Source organism: Bubalus bubalis, chromosome 9 (genome assembly GCF_019923935.1).
Source record: "Bubalus bubalis isolate 160015118507 breed Murrah chromosome 9, NDDB_SH_1, whole genome shotgun sequence".
NCBI lineage: Eukaryota > Metazoa > Chordata > Mammalia > Artiodactyla > Bovidae > Bubalus > Bubalus bubalis.
This window is the reverse complement of record NC_059165.1, coordinates 92,507,042-92,529,678: the sequence shown is the minus strand read 5'-3', so window position 1 is coordinate 92,529,678 and position 22,637 is coordinate 92,507,042. Positions and strand designations below refer to the sequence as shown.

General features: G+C 44.2%; 2 protein-coding genes and 1 non-coding gene across 7 annotated transcripts in view; 2 read left to right on the top strand and 1 right to left on the bottom strand.

Moving 5' to 3' along the window:
• The window catches only part of SAFB (scaffold attachment factor B), a 61,447-nt gene extending 49,123 nt beyond the window's left edge, over positions 1-12,324 (bottom strand). The window contains exons 1-2 of one of the 3 annotated variants that reach the window (XM_045166644.1): positions 11,984-12,322; positions 8,786-8,870 (exon numbers count right to left, since the gene is read on the bottom strand). In XM_045166644.1, coding sequence (XP_045022579.1) covers positions 8,786-8,870; positions 11,984-12,172 — 274 coding nt within the window. In that variant the 5' untranslated portion in view covers positions 12,173-12,322. Of the gene's footprint in view, positions 1-8,785; positions 8,871-11,983 lie in introns of all 3 variants that reach the window. The other 2 variants (XM_045166643.1, XR_006641428.1) reach the window with 2 other exon arrangements.
• Positions 6,304-6,376, top strand: TRNAK-UUU. The gene has a single exon. It is a non-coding gene; the product is annotated as a tRNA-Lys (tRNA).
• Positions 12,325-12,560: 236 nt separating the features above from the next.
• SAFB2 (scaffold attachment factor B2) overlaps positions 12,561-22,637 on the top strand; it is a 29,685-nt gene continuing 19,608 nt past the window's right edge. For all 3 annotated transcript variants that reach the window (XM_045166649.1, XM_045166648.1, XR_006641429.1), the window contains exons 1-6: positions 12,561-12,842; positions 13,953-14,037; positions 18,772-18,836; positions 18,925-19,128; positions 21,368-21,430; positions 22,128-22,155. In XM_045166649.1, the coding sequence (XP_045022584.1) occupies positions 12,657-12,842; positions 13,953-14,037; positions 18,772-18,836; positions 18,925-19,128; positions 21,368-21,430; positions 22,128-22,155 (631 nt within the window). In that variant the 5' untranslated portion in view covers positions 12,561-12,656. The remainder of the gene's footprint in view (positions 12,843-13,952; positions 14,038-18,771; positions 18,837-18,924; positions 19,129-21,367; positions 21,431-22,127; positions 22,156-22,637) is intronic.

Below are 22,637 nucleotides of genomic sequence, written 5' to 3'. Positions count from 1 at the left end.
TGGAAAAGGCTTCTTAATAAGGTGAAGGCAACCAGACCTTTTCCAGGCCTGCCCTTCTTGTTAAGTGGCTTTGGTTATGGGGAGAAGAGTATCTCATACAAACGTGCTGCTGTGGGGAATTCCCCAGCACTCCAGTGGTTAGCATTCTGTGCTTTCACTGCCTATGGCTCAGGTTTAAAACCTGGTCAGGGAATTAAGATCCCACAAGCTGCATGGCAAAAAACAAACAAAACCAAAACAAACAAAAAACACACAAAAATCAAAACAAAGAGAAAAACAAAACCACAAAGTGCTGCTTTTTAGTTAAGGAATGTGAAATGTGTTTTCCCAGAGACAATCACATAAAAGGAAAACACAGAAAAGCAAAAAGAAAGTAAAAGCCTTTCAGCATTTTACCATCTAGAGTGAGCAGTGGAGCTGTCCTACAGTGGGGGATGGGTATCTTCCCATACTGGGCTACATACATACACATACGCTGGTTTTGAAAATGGTACTGCCATTTTATAATCTTTGCACTTAGTATTTTGTGAACATGTTTCTATATTCTTTCATAGCATTATATGGAGATATCATCATTTCCCCGCAAAGTGAAGATCGATTTTTTAAGGTCACTAAGTACTTTTCAAGTAATATAAAAGTACTAGACATTAATCCACCTATATTTAATGATTAAACTTAAGTGTACATAGAATGTGTAAAATGTGGCGGGGGGGATAGAGGGAGAGAAAAAGCTCAACCCTAAATCATTTATACCAAAATTTACACTTGAGAATTTTCTTACACTATATGTACTTGATTTTTCCATATTCTATATTTCACTCAGGTTTTCAGAAAGAGTTTATTTAGGAACACAAGGAATTGTGGCACTAATACTAGTATACAACACACTGTGTGTAAACAGTCTCGTGCTGGCTGGGAATCTCAGTGCCACTGTATAATATTCCCATGGCAAAACGCACCTTAAGCTTTCAAAAACATCTGGAACTCAACCCAGTGGTCTTTATAAATATGCTACGAAGATACACCAGCAACATTTCCACAGACTCGTACCATTCCAGAATATGCACATTGGCTTTTGCCCAATTCCATTGAGTTAGTAGGAAAAATCTAAGTAGACTACCAGACACTTGCCACCCTTTCTACTGTCTTTCTCCCTTTCACAAGAAAGGCAGCAGGTTTTCATCAGGCAGATCCAGATCTCACCACAACCAGTGCACACAGGTACATTGCAGCCTGAAGCCCTCCCAGGGGAGAATTCTCCCAGGTAAGAAATGCCCTAACAAGCAATGCCAAGAGGACGTGCAGTCCTAAGAACATCCCCTCTTCACTATGGAAAGCACACCCCCATTGGGATGCTAACCAACAATCACTATTTGGCAAAGATACCCTGCTTTTCAAAGATGAAAAACAATGTGTCTCAATGAATCCAAAATTAATGTGAATGAGAAATACCACTGTGGCACAAACTAAAGCAACTGTTTTTGGTACTAAGAGAAAAGGCACCCCTCAAATTCTTCCTCCAAAGAGTAAAAAGGCCTCCCACATTTGCAATCTCCAAACCAAAGGACTGCATGGTGTTTGTCTCCATAACCTCTCACCCACAACCTTCTCTTCTGCTGGGATTAACCCCCAGTACCCCGTGTGACTGGCTGGATGTGAGCAGGTGAATATTTTTCAAAATTTGTTTGATTACACAAATACATTCATACACACAACTTAGCAGTGGCCACAGGACTAGAAAAGGTCAGTTTTCATTCCAATTCCAAAGAAAGGCAATGCCAAAGAAGGCTCAAACTACCATACAATTGCACTCATTTCACATGCTAGCAAAGTAATGCTCAAAATTCTCCACGCCAGGCTTCAACAATACGTTAACTGTGAACTTCCAGATGTTCAAGTTTTAGAAAAGGCAGAGGAACCAGAGATCAAATTGCCAACATCTGCTGGATCACAGAAAAAGAAGGAGAATTCCAGGAAAACATCTATTTCTGCTTTACTGACTATGCCAAAGCCTTTGACTGTGTGGATCACAATAAACTGTGGAAAATTCTTCAAGAGATGGGGAATACCAGACCACCTGACCTACCTCTTGAGAAATCTGTATGCAGGTCAGGAAGCAACAGTTAGAACTGGACATGGAACAACAGACTGGTTGCAAATAGGAAAAGGAGTACGTCAAGGCTGTATATTGTCACCCTGCTTATTTAACTTATATGCAGAGTACATCATGAGAAACTCTGGGCTGGAGGAAGCACAAGCCAGAATCAAGATTGCTGGGAGAAATACCAATAACCTCAGATATGCAGATGACACCACCCTTATGGCAGAAAGTGAAGAAGAACTAAAGAGCCTCTTGATCAAAGTGAAAGAGGAGAGTGAAAAAGTTGGCTTAAAGCTTAACATTTAGAAATCTAAGATCATGGCATCCGGTCCCATCACTTCATGGCAAATAGATGGAGAAACAGGGGAAACAGTGGCAGACTTTATTTTTTTGGGCTCCAAAATCACTGCAGATGTTGACTGCGGCCATGAAATAAAAAGACGCTTACTCCTTGGAAGAAAAGTTATCACTAACCTAGACAGCATATTAAAAAGCAGAGACATTACTTTGCAAACAAAGGTCCATCTAGTCAAGGCTATGGTTTTTCCGGTAGTCATGTATGGATGTGAGAGTTGGCAGATAAAGAAAGCTGAGCGCTGAAGAATCAATGCATTTGAACTGTGGTGTTGGAGAAGACTCTTGAGAGTCCCTTGGACTGCAAGGAGATCCAATCAGTCCATTCTGAAGGAGATCAGTCCTGAACGTTCAATGTGTGAACGTTCAGGACTGATGTTGAAGCTGAAACTCCAATACTTTGGCCACCTGATGCAAAGAGCTGACTCATTTGAAAAGACCCTGATGCTGGGAAGAACTGAAGGTAGGAGGAGAAGGGGACAACAGAGGATGACACAGTTGGATGGCATCACCAACTCAATGGACATGAGTTTGAGTAAACTCCGGGAGTTGGTGATGGACAGGGAGGCCTGGCATGCTGCAGTCCATGGGGTCGCAAAGAGTCGGACACAACTGACCTATTGAACTCAACTGAACTCATTAAAAGATTCATACCACTTCATGGTAAATTTTAGTTTACTAATAAAAGATCTACCCTCCTAAATAAATACATGACAAAGTTATTCTCCCTTCTCTCCATTGCACTTCTAAGAGGTAACCATTGACAGCAGTTTGGTGGTCCTTGAAACCATTTTCTTTCAGATTTACACATATACCATTCAAAAGGAAATGAACTTGCTATGTATGGAATCATATTGTGTATATAGTCTGTTACTCAATAAAGGCCTTGGAAAAGTCTTGCCCTTATACATTGATTCAGCCCCATCATTTATTTCATGCTATAGAGTTCCTTAGTTTAGTCACCCCTGTCCCGAAAGCAGCTTTGTTAATTTACCATTTCCAGTGACTTCCCATTTCCTCACCCCCTGGTCAATGTGGGATATTGAGAATTATGTAAATTTTTACCAGTGTAATAGGCAAAAATATTATCTCTTTTTATTTGCTTTAAGGAAATTTTTTTTGAACATACGCCTTGTTTGTTTTCCTTTCATCTGTGACCTGCCTATTCATCATCTCTGTCCTTTCTCTACTGGATTGTCTATTTTCTTTATTAATTTGTAGGAATATTTCATGCTTTCTAGATATTAGTGCATTGCAGTATTTTCTCCCAATTGTATCTATTTATGGTATGTTTTATTAGGAAAGACTTAAAACTTTAAAACTTTCAAGTAGCTAAATTTATTTTTCTTTACAGTTTCTTTAAAAAAAAATTTGGCTGCACTGCACAGAATATGGTACCGTCCCCGCAGATACAATTACAAACTTTTCTGTGGAGAAACCCAACCAATACCCTTAAGTCACTTGCACAAATTGTCAGGATGTGCCCCTAGGAGGGAAACAGAAAAATCACACTTCCGGTGGTATTTCTGATAAAAGAATATAATTTGAACCTAATCATGAGAGGAAACCTCCCCCCCAACAAAACGCCCCAATAAAACCCAAATTGAAAAACAGGTTTCAAAATAGGTGGTCTGTACTTAAAAAAAAAAAAAATAGTACTGTTACAAACACAAAGAAAGTCTTGGGAAGTGCTGCAGATTAAAGGAGATCAAGAGGACATGATAATTGAAGACAATGCAAGACCCTAAATGACTAAATCTAAATAAGACTAGAAAACAGTATTATATCAATATTAATTTCGATAGCTACATATATAGTTATGCAATTTTCTTGTTTTTAGAAAATACTATAGAATGTAGGGACAAAGGGGCACATGTACTTGTAACTTATTCTCAAGTAGTTCAGCAGAAAAGGAAAAATATATATATTGCACTTGTTTTATCCTTTTCTTCCTCCCTCCATCCCTCTATTCTGTCCTCCCTCTCTCCGTTGAGAAAGAAAAGGTTAAAACAAATGTAAAAATGACATCATCTGGGGAATCTGGGTGAGGATTTATGAGAATTTCTTGTATTATTCTTACATCATTTCTAAGCATGAAATTATGTCTCCTAAAAAAAGATATACTGTACATTCATGTTCAAATCATTTTGTGGATCTACACTTTCATTTATTTTGGCTAATGATACAGGAGCTGAATAATTTGGGTTGTATTAACATTTTAGATGAATTTTTAGTTTTGTATGTGCCAATTTTTCTCCCAAAATAGCTGCATCATTTTACATATTCTACAGGAGTAGGTGGAAGTAGGTATGGAAGTTTGTTTTTCTATATCTTTTAAACAGTTGTTTTCTAGTATTTCAAATCACTTTAATTTTCATTTCTTTGTTAACTAATGATAAGCAATTTTTGATGTGGTCATTGGCCATTTATATTTTCTTGTAAAGAATCTATTCAAAATTTTGCCAATAATTAAAATGTATTTGATAGTCATTTTTAAAAAAGAAAGAAGGGATATCATGTCAAAAGAAACAAAACAACCCAATAATCCAGTGGCTTAGAGGTAAAGAGTCCACCTGCAATGCAAGAGATGTAAGAGATGTGGGTTTGATCCCTGAGTCAGGAAGACACCCTGGAGGAGGGCATGGCAACCCACTTCAGTAATCCCGCCTGCAGAATCCCATGGACAGAGGAGCTTGGCAGGCTGCAGTCCACTGGATCACAAAGAGTCGAACACAAGTGAAGTGACTTAGCATGCGTGCTTGCAACACACAATCAGGCAATAGTTTAAAAAGCAAACATGTTGACTTTGCTCTTCTAGTTAAATTACTTTGTTGCTAATTATTTCAAAAGAGTCTAGAAGAGCTAAACAAAGTACTGGTGTAAAACTACTTTGTAGGAATGCTGAAATTACCTGAGGTATGCTTTCTAGTCTGCCTGATAGTGCAGGAGACTGGGGTTTGATCCCTGGGTGGGGAAGATCCCCTGGAGAAGAGAATGGCTACCCACTCCAGTATTCTTGCCTGGGAAATCCCATGGACAGAGAAGCCTGGCCAGCCACAGTCCATGGGGTTGCACCGATCAACTAACACTTCCACTTTTCATGCTTTCCAGGATTCTGATTAAAACAACCAGATTTCAAATAATTTTGAATTTATTCAAACAGGGCAGGAAAAACAAAAAAAACACCTCTATTTTCAGCTAAAATCTTAACTGCAAAATATAATTACTCTAAGCTAAGACACCAGACACAGAAGAGTTTGTACTGAAAATTCTCTGGCAGTCCTGTGATTAGAATTACATGTTCTCACTACTGAGGGCTTGGGTTCAATCCCTGGTCAGGAAACTAAGATTACCACAAGTGGCATGCACCTGCCCAACTTTATATTGAATGGTTCTAGATGAAGTTTTAACACAGGCAAAACTAATCATCTATGGTCAAAGTAATCACTTTTTTTTTCCCCTGAGGGACAGGTAGGTAGTATGATTGATTGGGCAAGGGCACAAGAAATTTAATAGAAATCCCATATTGAAACTTCTCTGGTGGTCCAGGGGCTAACACGCCATGCTCCCAATGCAGGTTCAATTGTTGGTCAGATAACTAGATCCTACATGCTACAACTAAGACCGGTACAGCCAAATAAATAAATAATATATATATTTTTAAAAATCCATATTTTGATCCCTACTTACTTCACATCACATGCAAAAATAAATTCCAAACGAACTCAAAATAAAACAGTAAATACTACTCCATAATGCAGACTTTTTAAAAAGCAATTTTAAAGCAAAGGACAGTCTTTCAATATACAAGAAAAAATCTAGGTGCCTGGACAGCTCCTAAAATAGGAGCCTGGATAGCTCAGTAGGTAGAGTATCAGACTTTTAATCTGAGGGTCCAGGGTTCAAGTCCCTGTGCAGGCGTGCTGTCCTCTATTGTGGGGCTTCCCCAATAGCTCAATTGGTAAAGAATCCACCTGCAATGCAGGAGACCTCAGTTCAATTCCTGGGTTGGGAAGATCCACTGGAGAAGGGATAGGCTACCCATTCCAGTATTCTTGGGCTTCCCTTGTGGCTCAGCTGGTAAAGAATCACCTGCAATGAGGGAGACCTGGGTTTGATCCCTGGGTTGGGAAGATGCCCTGGAGAAGGGAAAGGCTACCCACTCCAGTATCCTGGCCTAGAGAATTCCATAGACTGTATGGAGTCACAAAGAGTCAGACACGACTGAGCGACTTTCATAAAATTTAGAAACCATATAGGTTGACTGCATTGCCTGTATTATGTATTAAAGATTAAAATTCTAAAGACCAAAACACCACAAAGTAGTTAAGTCAAATAACAAACTGGGAAAAAACAATTGTAACATTTTATAGAGAGAAAGCACTATCAAAAGTCAGTAAGACTAACAACCCAGCAGAAAAATAGGCAACAGGCATGAAAAAGCAATTCAGAAAATAAAGGCAGTCGATTATCAGAAACTGTTTAACCTGTGAAGAAATATAAATAAAAACTTTAGCTGTGGAGAAATTCATACAATGAGATATTTTTCTTCTATATATGAGGCAACATTAAAAAGATATAATATTCAGCATTAAGTGAGAATTTAGAGAAACAGGCACCCTCTGCCATTCCCTGATGTTGCTAGTTATTAACCAGTATAGCCTGTTGGAGAACTATTTGTTAAGAACTATTTTTAAAATAAAATGCACATATTTTTTGAGCCAAGAATTCTACTTTTCTAGTTAACAAAAACATATTCCTTCAGCAGAAGTAATTCTGGTTCACGGCCATGCTGAAAACTGGAACAAATAGTCTAGTAATAAGACTGAGGAGCTCAACTGTGGTACAATCATACAAAGAATGATTATTCACTGTTAAATAAATGAGGTTTTTATTTTCAGCACTATTGAAAATGCCCTTTACAGGCTAAGTAAAAAAAGTAAAGAATACTGTGGGGAGTAGGAACAGTTTTTTAAGGAAAGACAAAGGTACACAGGTGTGTGAAAATCCTTCTATATTTGTTTTTAGGTGACTTTAGACACACAGAAGTCTGGGAAAATATGCCCATAATCTTAATAATGGATTGCCTCCTTTATTTAATGCTTATCTGTGTTCCTAAAAACTTTTAACACAAGGATTTCTTTTTTTGTTAGAGAAAAAGAAAGCAAAAAAGGAGCTCCACAGGCTCTATTTCTCCTCTGCCCCAAAATAGTCTATCTGTTGAATTTTTTTCCCTTAATTTATTTATTTTTAATTGAAGGATAATTACAATATTGTGCTCTCTGTTGATTTTTTAAGTACTCTGCTTTGGAAAAAACATTGACTTGGGCAAATTGAAAAATGCACGATTAACTGTGGACCACACAGTGACTTCATTTCAAAGTGAGGTCACTGACTGCTCTTCTCCCAGAGCTAATACACCACACAACCTGGTCGACATTGGTGCCTGCCTCTCAGACATTTCACACCCAGGTCTGCACCACTGGCCAGGTGAAAGTATTTCATTTTGTTTTGGGGCCTGAGCAACAAAACCTCCAATTACCTAGAGAACTTTCAGGATAGCCCAAATGCCCAGTTTTAGCTGATTCTTTCCTAAAACAGTAGTTGGATGTCATTGAATTCAATTAGGAAGTAATTCATGAGCAAATACTAAGTAGGAAAACAAGGAAGACACAGCTTCTGTCCTCAACAACCTGAAACTCAGGCCAGGGCAGTGCAGAGGACCTAAGGAGAGAAGACTTGCTACTGGTGAGATCAGAAGTTGTCTCTTGATGAACTAGGACTCAAATGCAGACAGATGGGCAAAAGGAGTGGGTGGAGTAAACCACACGTCTGGGACCTGACTGCAGGTGGATGTAATAGAGGAAGGTGGTAGGGGCGGAAGCGGGAAGGGACCATCTGGGGCAATGGTGAGGGTCATTAATGCCATGTGGAATCTGGCTTTTATGAGGTAGGCAGTTTCGAAGGCAGCATCTGTAAAAGTGACAACTCTGTTTTGGCCAGCCGGTATTTAAAAGGCAAGTTATTTTCCACAAGTCAGAGCAATAGGTCTGAGACTCAAGTACTCCTAAACACTCTCTACCTCAAGACGGTTAAGACTCTGGATAAGCAACAGCTGCCGAGAAACCTACAGAAAAAATAAGTAAAGGTGTCAGTACCTCTTCCATGCTGAGACTTCCCAAAGCCCATGGAAACAAAAATACACTGGAGAGATCTTGAAAGAAAATGCACACCTTCATTCAAGGTCCATCAAAGATTCACAGGGCAGTCCACAGGCACATTAGCAGAGGAAGCCAGATTGAAAGAAGTTCCTAGCATCACCCTCCATACCTTTGCTGGATCTCTTTGATGTCTTCTTATTTCCTTCAGAGGTAATTTCAATTTCATCAGGATTACCTCCCTCATCTTCAATTGCCTAAAGGGAAGGGAAAAGAAAAGTTCACCCAAAAAGGCAGCACACAGACTTGACTTCCACAGAAGCTTCCGGGACTGATCTGGAAAGGGCCTCTCCCCACCTATTCATTCCATCTTTCTGCTGCAGCAAGGGCCCCAGAGGTAGACAGATTCTACCGTACTTTGGCTGCCCCGTCTCAGGCAGGCTTACTTAATTGTTCCGAGTTTGTTTTTCACTCTGGCATGAGGGACTAATTAAAGTTCTTACCCTGGAAAGCTGTTGTGAAAATTCTTGTTAGTCACATAAAGCAAGCACTCACCAGACATCTGACTTATTTTTAATATTATCACCACAATCTGATTGACCCTATTCCTGGGCCAAACTACCTATGACATTATTCAACACTGTACTGTTCATCTCTCTCCCTGATCCCTTTTCAACACCCGCACTAGCACCATCTGGACAGAATATGGGACATGGCATGGGATGGGACACGGACTACAACATCCCTCATTCATCTCTCTGTCAGATTCCCGAGGTCTTGCTCTCAACCACCAGGGAACCTGCTTCATTGAACAGAAAATTATAAGGATCTCTTGGCAAGTCCCGCTTCTCATCCCAAGAGCCTGTCCTTAACTTGACTAGCTCCCACTTATGCTCAGCACTGTGTAGGCCACCAAGGAGGCACTCAGAGGAGGGAAAAAAAAAAAGCCACAAATCAATCAATCAATCAATCAAAGGAACACCGACCAAGCCTGTCAATGCTGATATACCCAGACACCAGGCTTCAAAATCAGATTTTTGAAAACCCTTTCTTTACTGCATAGTCCTGGGAGCCCATGTTCTGTTTAAATCCATTTCAAATGGAGCTCTATTTGTAAATAGTTTCAGAAGTCTCAAAGATTCTCAGGAGTATTCTAGCTTGGTAATGTTCAGAATGAGGCTTGGGGGCTCCACACCTAAACCGTACTAAGAGAAAAAAAAACCTCTCCCTTCTCTCTGAAGTTAGAGCCAGAAAGAAGATTTGGAGTTATGTCCTGGCCTGAAGGAGGGTTCAAACAGAAAGTCCCTACCCTCTTTCTAGAAACAAAAGATTCTGGACCACCAGCAGGAGAATGCAACAACTACCTCAGACAGGTGGCCCAGTCTGCCCCTCAGGTCATCTCGTCCAGGTACAGTGTTGACAGGGTGGACCCTGGGGGACTACAGGCTATGAGTCATCCTTACAGGCCTGGCCAAACTACTCTTTGTGTGTTGTTACCTCCACCTTTCCCTCTTTTGTTCTTCCTAAAAGAATAAATAAATACACAAACCAAAGAAGGGACAAAACAACAGGTGGCAGAAGAAGAAGAGAAGAGCTCCAGTACTTCCAGACTTGCTCACGTAAGATGGCAGATGGGTATATACGCCAGTGGCGTTTGTGCATTTTTGAGCACATCCCTAAGAAACTGAAGAGGAGAGGAAGAAGGAATGGGTTTTTCCCCTCAGAGATGCTGGTGGAAGATCATAACAGCTTCAACCAACAGCCTGACAGGAAGGTTCAATGCCACCCTATCAGCATCGAAGGCTTGTGGACTATCTGGGGGAATAATGGCTAAAGCCTCCCACTCCCACCACCCTCCCGCCACCAATTTTCCTTTACTGACAGGAGGCCCTATGGCTAGTAATACCATGGATCACAGGTCCCTGGGTGCCAACTCTCCCCTCCTTGCATCTTCTTCAGGTAACATTTCTACGGGTGAACTGCCTGCCCTGTTTGCTTAGAGGGAGTTAGCGTCCATAGCGAAAGACACACACACTCGAGTTACAAAGGCACTACTGACTTAGGGCAAGTAACTCACCACTCTCCATCCTGAGTTTCCTTATCTGGATAATAGGAAATAATCCCCACTTCCTCTAAACAGCAATTAACAAACAAAAACCCGATCCTCTGTTGTTTGGGAGGCAGGAGAGGGTAGAATGAGTCACAAACTGCACTGCTTGGGGGAGTAGGGGGCGGGGCGGGGCGGGGCGGGGCGGGAGGATAGGTGACAAGGAGTAGTTAGAAATCACAGAGAAGTCCCAAGACAAGAGACAGTGAAAGAAAGAAGCCACCAGAATCACATAGAACAGGGAGTGCAGAAAAGCACACCTAACTCTCGGCTTTCCAACGCATCCCTCAGAAACCCCCAAGGCAGGGATCAGTAACACCCAGATTGCAAATGCCACACAGTGCATACAGAGAGAAAAGTTAATTGTGACAGCAATCGCACTTTGAATGTTTATATGCTATAGGTAGCATGCCAAGCACATTTTGGGCCATCTTCCTTAACTCTAACGATTAAGAATTAATATCTCTCTCTTTTGGACACAAGGAGAAACAGACCCAGAGAGGGTTAAAATAAATGTCGTTCACGCTCAAGATCGGGTCAAGAGACTGGCAGAGCCCTTAGATTTTCTTCAAGTCTAACTGTAGGTTTCATTTCTGGTCTTTATTACAAGCAGCACTTTTCCTGCCAGGCTGAGTCGCCGAGCCATTCTCCCTCAACCCCGCTCCCAATACCCTCTTAATAAGGTTACTTCGTAAAGTACCCCCCTATTCTAGACTTCTAGGCCCTAACGGATCAAGCAGCATCTATCGCTCTAGAGGAGGCCCCCGCAACCAGCACACGCTCAGAAAATCGCCCGGCCTGGGTTCAAATCTCGACCTCCCCTCCCCGGCCGAGGGACTTTGGCCGAATTCCCTGACTCCCCGGGCGGAGCGAGGATTTCAGGTTCCGCGTCCACTCTCAGAGATCGGGACGAAAGCAGCCGAAGGAAGCCCTAAAAAGCAGGGGCTGATGCGGATAACACAAGCCCTCGGTCGATGTCACCCGCCACCTCGAACTTCCCCCGTTCGCGTCGAGATTTTCTTGTTCTCTCTCCGATGCAGCGCTGGGCTTTGAACTTGGGCCCGCCGGGGCTCGGCGATCCCGCTCGGGCCTGAGAGAAGCGTGAAGAGGCCCGGAGCGCCAGGCCCCCGGCAGGCCGCAAACGGGACCGGGCCGGGGGGGGGGGGGGCGGGCGGGACGGGACCTTGAGGCCAGGAGGCCCCTCGTCGCGGCCGCCGGGGTTCCCCGGCCCACCTCCCACACACCCCAGGGTCCCAGCTCTACCTTTCTAAGCCGTTCCATCAAAGCGCTCTTGTTGCCGCTCGAATCCAGGTTCCGTTTCTTCAGCTCCGCCCGCAAATCGATCACCCTAAGGTCGGTGAGGCGCCGCGTCCCAGTCTCCGACGAGGCGGAGCTCAGAGCCGCTGCGCCCGCCGCACCAGAATCGCCTAAGCCGGACAGAGACTCCGCCATTCTAGGGGCCCTGGCTCTGCCTACCACTTCACACAGAACTGGGCCGGGTTTACCGCAGCTCTCAGGACGAACTTGTGCCGCCAGTAAGAGAACCGTTCCGACGGCTACGGCGCTCCTCTCTTCTGCGCAGGCGTACCCGGCGCGGGTTCAACGCCCGGGGCCGCTTCTGCTCATGCGCAGTGAGAGCCCTGTGAGTGAGGTACAAGGCGCCTTACGTCTCGCCGGCCTCCCACCGCGAACTGCCAAGACGCTTGCATACAGCAGTTACAGCGCCTGCGCACTGTTGCCGAGGGCCTGCGGTTGGTCGATGCGCGAGCGTCAGACAGCGGCCAAGAACGCCTATTCGGGCGGCGCGCGTGCGCGGCCGGAAAAGGGGGCGGGAGGAAGCGAGTGCGTTTTCCTCTCTGGCGGCGCCATTTTGTGCTCAGAGCCGCTACAGCCGCCGGCGGTGTGGGAAGTAGTTGGCGTGGACAGCACACCCGGGATGGCGGAGACTCTAGCAGGGTCCAGCGACTCGGGTTCTGGCACGGCCGCTGTCGTCTCGGGCGTCTCAGAGGTCGGGACGCGGCGACTCAGCGACCTGCGGGTGATCGACCTGCGGGCGGAGCTGAAGAAGCGGAACCTGGACACGGGCGGCAACAAGAGCGTCCTGATGGAGCGGCTCAAGAAGGTGAGGCGGCCCGGGGCCCTGGGGTGCCGCCAGAGACTGAGTAACGCCCCCGCGCGGGCCTGTCACTGCGACTCCCTACTGCGAGGCGCCCCCGGCCTGCATCTCGCGTTGCGAACTCCGGTCCGAACTGTCAGGAACCGCGGGTCGGCTGTGTGACCTTGGCCCGACACCGCCCCTCTCTGTGCCTTGTCGCCTCCTTCCATTCAGTCATCTCAGTGTTGGGAAAGCCCGTCTTAGTCGTAGGGTAGCCCCTGGATTTTCCCCAGGGTTGTGTGACCTTGGACAGGTGCTGTTCCCTACCAGCGCCTCAGTTTTCTCCCCTACGGAACGGATGATTGAAGAACCTTTGACATTGCCCGGGAAGGGGAGATGTGCCCGTTTTTGCCCCAGGACGTTTGCGTTCACCGTGCCCTGCACCTGGCGGCTTCTCTCCCAGGTCTCCATCTGGCTGGCGCTTTGTTGTCATTTTGGGGTCTGTCTTGAGATGTCTCGCTCCGCCCCCCCCCCCCCCCCAAGTGAAGACTTGCTCCAAGTCCATGACTTCCTGTATCGCACCATCCTGTGTTCATTGTCCCACTTCTCAGCGTTTAACACAGAATTGGGTATGGCGGGTGGTCATCTCTCATGGAATCAGGCTCTTGAGGATAGGAACCTGGTGAATTCACCAGGGAGTCCCGAAGCACGGGTAAGAAGACACTGTTGCCGTGAACCACCAACCTCCCCCACTACCCAGGATGTTCTCTGTTCTTCCCTGCCCTGGGTCAAAGGTGGCCTTTTGCAGTGCTCAGCCCTTTGCCCACTGCCAGACCAAGTGTAACCTGTTTGTTACATTGTTGACTTAAAGTTGAGACAGTGTGGAGGTTAGGGACCATTTTGGAACTCCATCAACCCTGACTGTGAGCCCCAGGCTCTTTTGGGTGAAGGGCCCAGAGAGAATCAAGTGGTACTGGGTTCACCTACTGCCTGGGGACCTGGCAGCCCAGGTGGCAGAAACAGAGTTGCTCTTTGCAGGGAAGGGTTGCCTTTGTTGCTGGGAAATTGTTACAGAGACAGAGCAGTGTGTGCCCCACAGCTCTTAACAGTATTGTCAACTTTGTCTCTTCCCAACAGGCGGTTAAGGAAGAAGGGCAGGATCCTGATGAAATTGGCATTGCCTTGGAAGCCACAAGCAAGAAGACAAAGAGATTCGTGAAAGGTATCCACTTTAGCTTATTGCTGCTTGGGGTAGCTACAGCAAGAGAGCTTATATAGAGAACTGTTTTTTTAGCATTCTTCTAGCCCTTCAAGTCAGAAGAGCTCCTTTGGCCCTCACTGTCCTCCATCTAACAGGTTGCTTTTCCAGCACCTAACGTGTAACTGTCAGGGTGCTGAGGAGGATTTGTAGGTGCCAAGTAAAAGACCCGTGGCTCATCGGTAAAGAACCCGCCTGCCCATGCAGGAGATGTGGGTTCGACCCCTGACTCAGGAAGATCCTTTGGCGGAGGGAAATGGCAACCCACTCCAGTATTCTTGCCTGGAAAATCCCATGGACAGAGGAGCCTGGCAGGCTGCATTCCATGGGATCTCAAGAGTCGAACTTGTCTTCGTGACTGAACAACAATTGAAAACATTACAGCTTTCGTTTCTAGGATTAAAAAAGAAATAGCGTAAGGCACAGTCTTAAAAGCTGCCCCGGCTGACCTGAGCAACCAGATGCACCTACTTGTCTTCCTGGTTCAAAAAATAGGACTTAAACCAAGGAAAATGACAGCAGGCAGAGACCCAATAGAACCCAACTTCTTTAGGGTCCAAAATAGGTTGTTGGAACATTTGCATGTTTTACTAGTGTGATATTTTGTTTTCAAATCTAAATATAATTCATGTAAAATTCACGTGTTTAAAGTGTATAATGCTGTGCTTTTTAGTATATTCACAAGATTATGAGGTCATCACTACTCTTAGTTCTAGAAGATTTTCATCATCTCAAGAAGAATCACCTATCCCCCATTAGCAGTCAGCTCCCACATCCCCCTGCCCCCAGCAGTATCTAATTGAGGTTTTGTCTCTAAGGATTTGCGCATTCTAAACATTTCATGTAAGTAGAATCATACAGCATGTGACCTTTCATGTCTGTCATCCTTCATGGAGCATCGTGTTTTTAAGGTTTATCCATGGTATAACATGTATCAGTGCTCCTTTCCTTTTTATGGTTGACAGCAAAAGCTTGGGAACCTCACTAACAGTGGTTCTCATTTTCAGAGTTTACTGTGATAAGGATGGTATAATTTGCAACTCCCATACGATGGGCTCGTTGTCTTGAAGGGTGCTGCACGAAAGTTTTTACAGCTGTCCATGTCCCATTCACCTAAAAAAGTGCTAATTTCAGGCAGTGGGATACAGCTGCTCAGAAAGTAAAAAGAAAAGACTTTGTCTTTTCCGAAACTTCTATTTATATTTTTCACAGCTTTTTCTAACAGGATGACTTTTCCACAACTCAGTGAACTGTTTAAATCTTATGCACGTGTTTTGAAAGGTTAAATTTTTGAGTTAGGTTACGTTTAAAGGGGTTTACGTTTAAAACACTGGTATCTTTTCAGTGCTCGTGAAACTGTATTTCAGCAGTAGACATGGACTGTTGAAACAAACCAATCATGAGGGATGGGTCTACAGCAGGAAACATACAGATAGCCTGTTTGTACTTTTCTGTTAAGTTACCCATATCTGAAAGTTTGGTTTTGAATAGCTGAAAGTTTAAACTTTTTTGTGTGTAGGTGCTCATTTTAAACTGTGAGGTTAGGCTTATTCATCAGAATGATTTTGGCTCCTATAAGGAATCTTTGAATCATTAGAAAAACTTAGTTGACTGCTTCCAATGGGTCTGAATGGGTTAAAGCATAGGTCAGCTCAAAGCTACTTGGAGTTAGCATTGTGTCAGGGAAGCCTTGATAATAATTACTTTTGGTGTAAAGTGAGTGTACCAGTACAGGTTGGGGTCAGAAAGGCACTGGTACCTTTCTTTTTCACAGAAGTCCCCAAAGCCCAAGATCCTGGGGCAGAGAAGAGCTCCCCCAGGTTGTAGAGCTAGTGTGTTCTCCAGAGGGGTCTGGGCATGTGGTTAGTTATACGAAGTGCTAGGTCCTCATGGTGTCCTGGTTGAAAATTAGGTCGTCAAGGTTACTAGGCTTCAGCCAATGGATTTCCAGAGTCCGCCACAAAGTTGGACTGATTCTGGGAATTCGTGAGTAACCACTGCCTTTCAAAAGTGAAAGGAAGCTGAACTTTGAAAGTTTCATTGCAAGTCAGAACTTGAGTCCTTTTCCCCAGCTCATCTAAATGGGCAGAATTGCTGAAAACTGGGTGTGTTTTGAAAGATCATTCTACATTAGGTTACATTTGGGATTAAAATTGGATAGTCTGTGCCATTCCCCTGTTCTGTTCCCCCACCCTTCAGTTTTTAGTCAAGACCCATCCCTTGGGATTGGGGTGCAGCCTGTGTGCCCAGCGTTTATCTTTGTCACTCCCACTTAGGGTGCTTTCTGGTGAGGTTTTTTTGGTCTGCCTCTCTCCTGTTTACCTTCTTCTTGGGCACTTCAAGCTACTGTTTGAGGCTTGAGAAATTGGGTGCGGTTATCAAGCATTTTAAATAGTGTGTTTCAAAAGGATATACCCAGTTCAGATATAATGGGAGGTGGGACAGCTCAGTTTTTGAGTCCCAGCTTTGGAGCAGAACCAAATTCTCCTGTCAAATGCAGACAATAAACCTGCTAGCATTGTGAGGGGTATTAAATAATGTGAAGAGCGGAGTGTGTAATAAAACCACATTTCTTGAGTAATCATTGATAATAATGGGAAATGAAATATTTAGGATATTGCAGTTGGCATCTTTAATCAATGATTGAGGTTTCTTCACACTCACAAACATAGAGTTATGGTTGTGGAGGGTGGGGTGTGTAGGGAGAGCGATGGAGTGGTGGTTTGGGATCAGCGGATGCAAACTACCATGTATAGGTTGGATCAACAACAAGGTCATACTGTATAGTGCAGGCAGCTGTATTCAGTATCCTTTAATAAGCCATAATGGAAAGGATGTGAAAAAGAATATATGTGTGTGTATAACTGAATTATTTTACAGCAGAAATTAGCACAACATTGTAAATCAACTAAACATCTATAAAATAAAGACTGAGGCTTCTTAAGTTGCAAAACTGTGGTATGCCACAGCATTTTGCAGACTCAGCAATGTTGATAGTTTGAACTTTGTGGTAGGGTGCTATCCTTTGTGTTACCGTGTGCTGGGCAGCATCCTTTGCCGCTGCCCACTACATGCCTGTAGCACTGCCCGTCGTAACACTAAAAATGTCTCCAGGCATCACCCTGTTGCAGCCCACATCCCCACTGACCCCCCCATACTGGCCTCCCACATGTAAACATATGTGCCATGGTTTGCTTTTCTTCGGTATATTAGTCTGTATATGCCCTTTAGAACAGGTCACCTTTGTTTTGCATGTCCTAAGGGGAATTCTAGAATATCAGATCAGATCAGATCAGATCAGTCGCTCAGTCGTGTCCAACTCTTTGTGACCCCATGAATCGCAGCACGCCAGGCCTCCCTGTCCCTCACCAACTCCTGGAGTTCACTCAGACTCATGTCCGTCGAGTCAGTGATGCCATCCAGCCGTCTCATCCTCTGTCGCCCCCTTCTCCTCCTGCCCCCAATTCCTCCCTGCATCAGAGTCTTTTCCAATGAGTCAACTCTTAGCATGAGGTGGCCAAAGTACTGGAGTTTCAGCTTTAGCATCATTCCTTCCAATGAAATCCTAGGGCTGATCTCCTTCAGAATGGACTGGTTGGATCTCCTTGCAGTCCAAGGGACTCTCAGGAGTCTTCTCCAACAGCACAGTTCAAAAGCATCAATTCTTCGGCACTCAGCTCTCTTCACAGTCCAACTCTCACATCCATACATGACCACTGGAAAAACCATAGCCTTGACTAGACGAACCTTTGTTGGCAAAGTAATGTCTCTGCTTTTGAATATGCTATCTAGGTTGGTCATAACTTTCCTTCCAAGGAGTAAGCGTCTTTTAATTTCATGGCTGCAGTTACCATCTGTAGTGATTTTGGAGCCTAGAAAAATAAAGTCTGACACTGTTTCCACTGTTTCCCCATCTATTTCCCATGAAGTGGTGGGACCGGATGTCATGATCTTCATTTTCTGAATGTTGAGCTTTAAGCCAACTTTTTCACTCTCCACTTTCACTTTCATCAAGAGGCTTTTGAGTTCCTCTTCACTTTCTGCCATATAGGTATGTACATTTTTAAAGCTGTTGATAACAGGGAGCCCAAAGATTTTACTTTCCTTCTAAGAGTTTCCACTTTCTTTCCCTTCCAGCCCCATTGGGAATACCTGGCATCGGTCTCAATAGTCCTTTTGCATTCGCAGAGCCCAGGGTGAAAATAGACTTTATGGTAGCCTTTGCCTTTTTGCCTTGAGTGGAAAAAAGCTTCTGGGCTGAAGAATGTCAGAAAGCCAGAGGCTTGATGCAATGGGGTGGAGCGAAGGGGAACTCACAGGTCTGTTGTCAGGCACACACTCTTAGGGTGTAGTTCTTTGGGTGCTGTATGGACATGACTTTTTTAATTTACTCGTTGGGAAATGCCTGTTTTTATCCTTTGCTCATTTTTGTTTGAGGATGTTTGTGTTAGTTTGAAGTGGTTTGGAAATCTTTTGAAGCTTTGGCTATTTTGTGCAGAATCAAAATACTTTGATGGTATTACAGAAATTCTAGATCTTATGTTCCAGTTGAGACAAAACTGTACATGATAGACGAACAGTCACATTCAGCTTCCTTGTGTCATGTTCTCACCAAGACTGAGCTGCGTCGTCCTGCAGAAGCTAATTACAAGGCCAGAACCCAAGTGCTCTCTGACTGAACAATTTTTCTGTTATTAGAACAAAAGGCAGAAGAGGAAGGCACTGAAGACAATGGCCTGGAAGAAGATTCCAGAGATGGGCAGGTAGATGCCATGACAACAGAGGGGGCGGCAGGAGCTCTGCATCCCGGTCCACCTGGTAGTTGACGCCTTTCGTCGTCCCTCGTTACAGGAGGATATGGAAGCAAGTTTGGAGGGTTTGCAGAGTATTGACATGATGGACGTTAATGTGTTAGAAGAAACCGAAGTTGAGAACAGCGCTGCTCCAGACTTCGGGGAGGATGGCACTGACAGCATCCTGGAATCCCTTTGTGAGAGCAAAGACTACGTGGCCACGCAGCTGAGGGAGCTCCCGGCTCAGTTCACAGGACACGCTGTAGGTAACGCAGTTGCGGTGCAACACGCTACAGCCCTGGGGCTCCTCACTGTTTGTGTGCGCTTCAGCCAAGACGGAACACGCTGATGGTTGGTTAAATAACACGCAGCTAAATCACCATTTGGTGTCTAAATCTTGGCGTTAAATTGCATCCATTTAAACTCAACACAGATCAGATGTTAACTAATGGATAACTTTTCTGTAATGCTGGAGAATATTTCTGTAATTAGGTAGGGGACACATTCTTAGCATAAGTCAAAAGTCTGACACTGTTGTTAAAAGTATTTTCTTTGAAAAGAAAAGAAGTTTAAAAAAACTATAGAAAGATAAGAAAACAGTAACAGTTCATAATCTCACCATGCAGATAATCCTGTTGATAGTTTAAATATGTATTCCATGTATGAGTTGACAGTTGTTAATTAAAGGATGTGAAATACAGTGAAGAAAAGTCTTGGTCGCCTAGAAGAATCCCTCCAGTTAAAGGGATCCACTGTTAAACTTCCTGTGTATGAGGGAAGACTTTAATTCTCTTAAGCAACATCATAGTGCCAGCTTTTCACTTTGTCTTTTTGGCATAAAATTTCGTGGTGGTCCTCCTGGAACTGGTTGCCGGTTTAACCTCACCACTTTGGCATGCCCAGCAGTCTTAGTTTGGTTTTATTTAAGGCATTCTAGCTTTAAACTGGAAAAGAAGTACCCTTATAGGACTGAGCTTTAAACCTTTAAGGTCAAAAGTCACAGATTCCACATGTTGCCACAGCTTGACATAGGTTAGCATAGAGTTTTGGTTTATTCTCTCTGTATGATCATATTGTGTGTTAATTATTTCCATAGCATAGACTTGACTTCTTGGTTAATGGAAACATCCTGGTCATAAGTTTCAAACCTGGGGTTTTCCTGGTGGTCCATTGGTTAGGACCCTGTACTCCTAGAGCAGGGGGCATGGGTTCAGTATGTGATTGGGGAATTAAGATCCCGCATGCTGCATGACTTGCCTTTCCCACCCTGCCCCCCAAAAAGTTTCAAACCTAAGAAAAAAATCTTTAAGGAGGGATATTTTTGTATTTCACTTAAAAAATTAGAAAGCTTTCAAATTTAATAACCTTTAAGATACTAGTTTTCCTTTAGTATGCTGTGCTGTGCTTAGTCACTCAGTCGTATCTTTGCGACCCCATGGACTGTAGCCCGCCAGGCTCCCCTGTCCATGGAGATTCTCTAGACAAGAATACTGGAGTAGGTTGCCATGCCCTCCTCCAGGGGATCTTCCCAACCCAGGGATCGAACCCAGGTCTCCCACATTGCAGGTGGATTCTTTATCATCTAAGCCACCAAAGAAGCCTAAGGATACTGGAGTGGGTAGCCTGTCTCTTCTCCACGTTATCTTCCTGACCCAGAAATTGAACCAGGGTCTCCTGCATTGCAGGCGGATTCTATACCAGCTGAACTACCAGGGAAACCCTTTGTTTAGTATAGTAGATAATAAAAAGAAAACAAGTTAAATATTTGTTTTAAAGTACACTAGGCGAAAGTGCCAGGTTATTGTTATTTTAAAATAATTGCTACCAAGTAAAATCAGAGGAATGTGAAGTTCACTTTCCCTTTGAGTCAGCTTCAGAAATCTGAGGCTGGGTAGTGTATGCTGACCACCAGTGTGGGGAAACTGCCTGGAGAATGAATCTGCTCACTTGTTCAGTTGATGCTGCCAGAGTGCCCGCTGCCGTGAGCCATTGTCAGAGATGCTGGGGCTGCCTGATCCTGGAGCGGGCCTAGAAACAGGGAGGCAGGTGATCAACAGAGTAACATCGTCCCCCCTTTACCCATGGTTTTGCTTTCTGAGGTTTCAGTTACCTGTGGTCAACTGGGGTCTAAAAATATTAGATGAAATGAACAATTCTTACGTTCTGAATTACACGCCATTTGGAATAGCATGATGAAACCTTGCGCCATCCTCACCCGGACAGAAATCATGCTTTTGTCCAGTGTATCCATGGTGTGTGTACTCCCTGTCCGTTGGTATGGACAAACATGATGCTGTCTGAAGTTTTAGATAGCCACTGGACTTTGGGGACATATCCCCTATGGCTAAGGGGCAGCCACTGGGATCCAGCAGTGGGTTTGCAGATGGTTTTTGGCATTGTGAAGAAAACAGATCTGTAGGTGGCCTGGAAAGTGGTGAGGTGTAGGCCTTGGCACTCATAATTCTGTCTCTGCAAAGAGGTCTTGGTGTTTTTTCTTTCAGGTTGATGGCGAAGGCTTGGAGAACACTTTGGATGCTTCATCATTGGACTTCAGAGTGCCTCCGGTAGGTTACTGTCTGGTTCTGCATGGCTAGAAACCTGACATGAGTGGTGAATTTTCCACAGTGAAAAAGAATGAGTGAGCGTGCGTGTGTGTGTGTAAACAACCCATTGCACTTTGGTCCTGCGGGATGCTTAGCATAAGTGGGTGAGCTAAATTGTCAGGGTCAGGGTTTGCAGCCTAGTGGGCATGGTGTTAATGACCAACGAGAATGTAACCAGAAGGGAGAAGTGCAGGTGATTGGGTTACACAAACACTAGAGGGCTTCCCAGAGGAGTTTCTCTGTCAGAGTTGAGGTCTGGTGAGCCAGTCAAATTAGCCAGTTGAAAGGGTAAAGAAGACTTTGGGGCCTGTTGCAAGGATGGACAAAATAAGGTGGAAGCGAGGTGGAGGGCTGCAGAAATAGGTGGGCCGGACTCCCAAAGCGCAAGAGCTAGTGTCTTCAGTCCAGGGTGGAGTTAGGGAGAGCTGTCCAGCAGGGTGGAGAAATGGTTTTGTTGACACGTTCCAGTTACACATAAAGTTCCATGTTGGGAGAGAGATTTTTCTCACATCTCGTGTGGTGTCTAAAGCAGTCATCTGTGTGATCTCTGCCTGGACTGGGAAGTTGTTGCCAATTGCAGAGGCCTAACTACAAGGGGGGATTGGACGGGCTAACATTAAAGTGCTCTGTGAGTTTTGTCTTTTCTTTTTCTCAATAGGATATTGAAGAACCTCTGTTGGAGCCAGGTACTGATAAGAGAAACACAACAGTTATGGTTTGAAAGTCTTCCCACTTTCCTTTTAAAGCTGTTTATATATTTTAAGCTTTTTTATGGTATTATGAATTATTTTAATGGTGGACAATCCAGATCGTACAAGGATCAGAGATTGGAAACCCATTCGTATCACCAGATCTATGGAAGTGCTGTTCTGGTTTCTGGAGGTCAGATATGTTAAGTGAGATGTAGTGATGACTTTCATCTCTCTAACCATGTAGAGTGGCATTTAAGTACTTCCCCTGCCCCACCTTCCCCGATGATTCTTCCATGTGTTTCTACACATGAAGCAGATCTTGTATTATTTCCTGCAGTCGTTTAGATTAATGCAGTGAAGGTAGGACAAAGCGATGGTCAGGGCACTGATTGCCTGAGAAGTGACTGAATTCCAGAAGAGGAACCAGAGTTTCTCCACGAAAATTCCCAACGTGTTGGTCCCCTTCTGGACTGCAT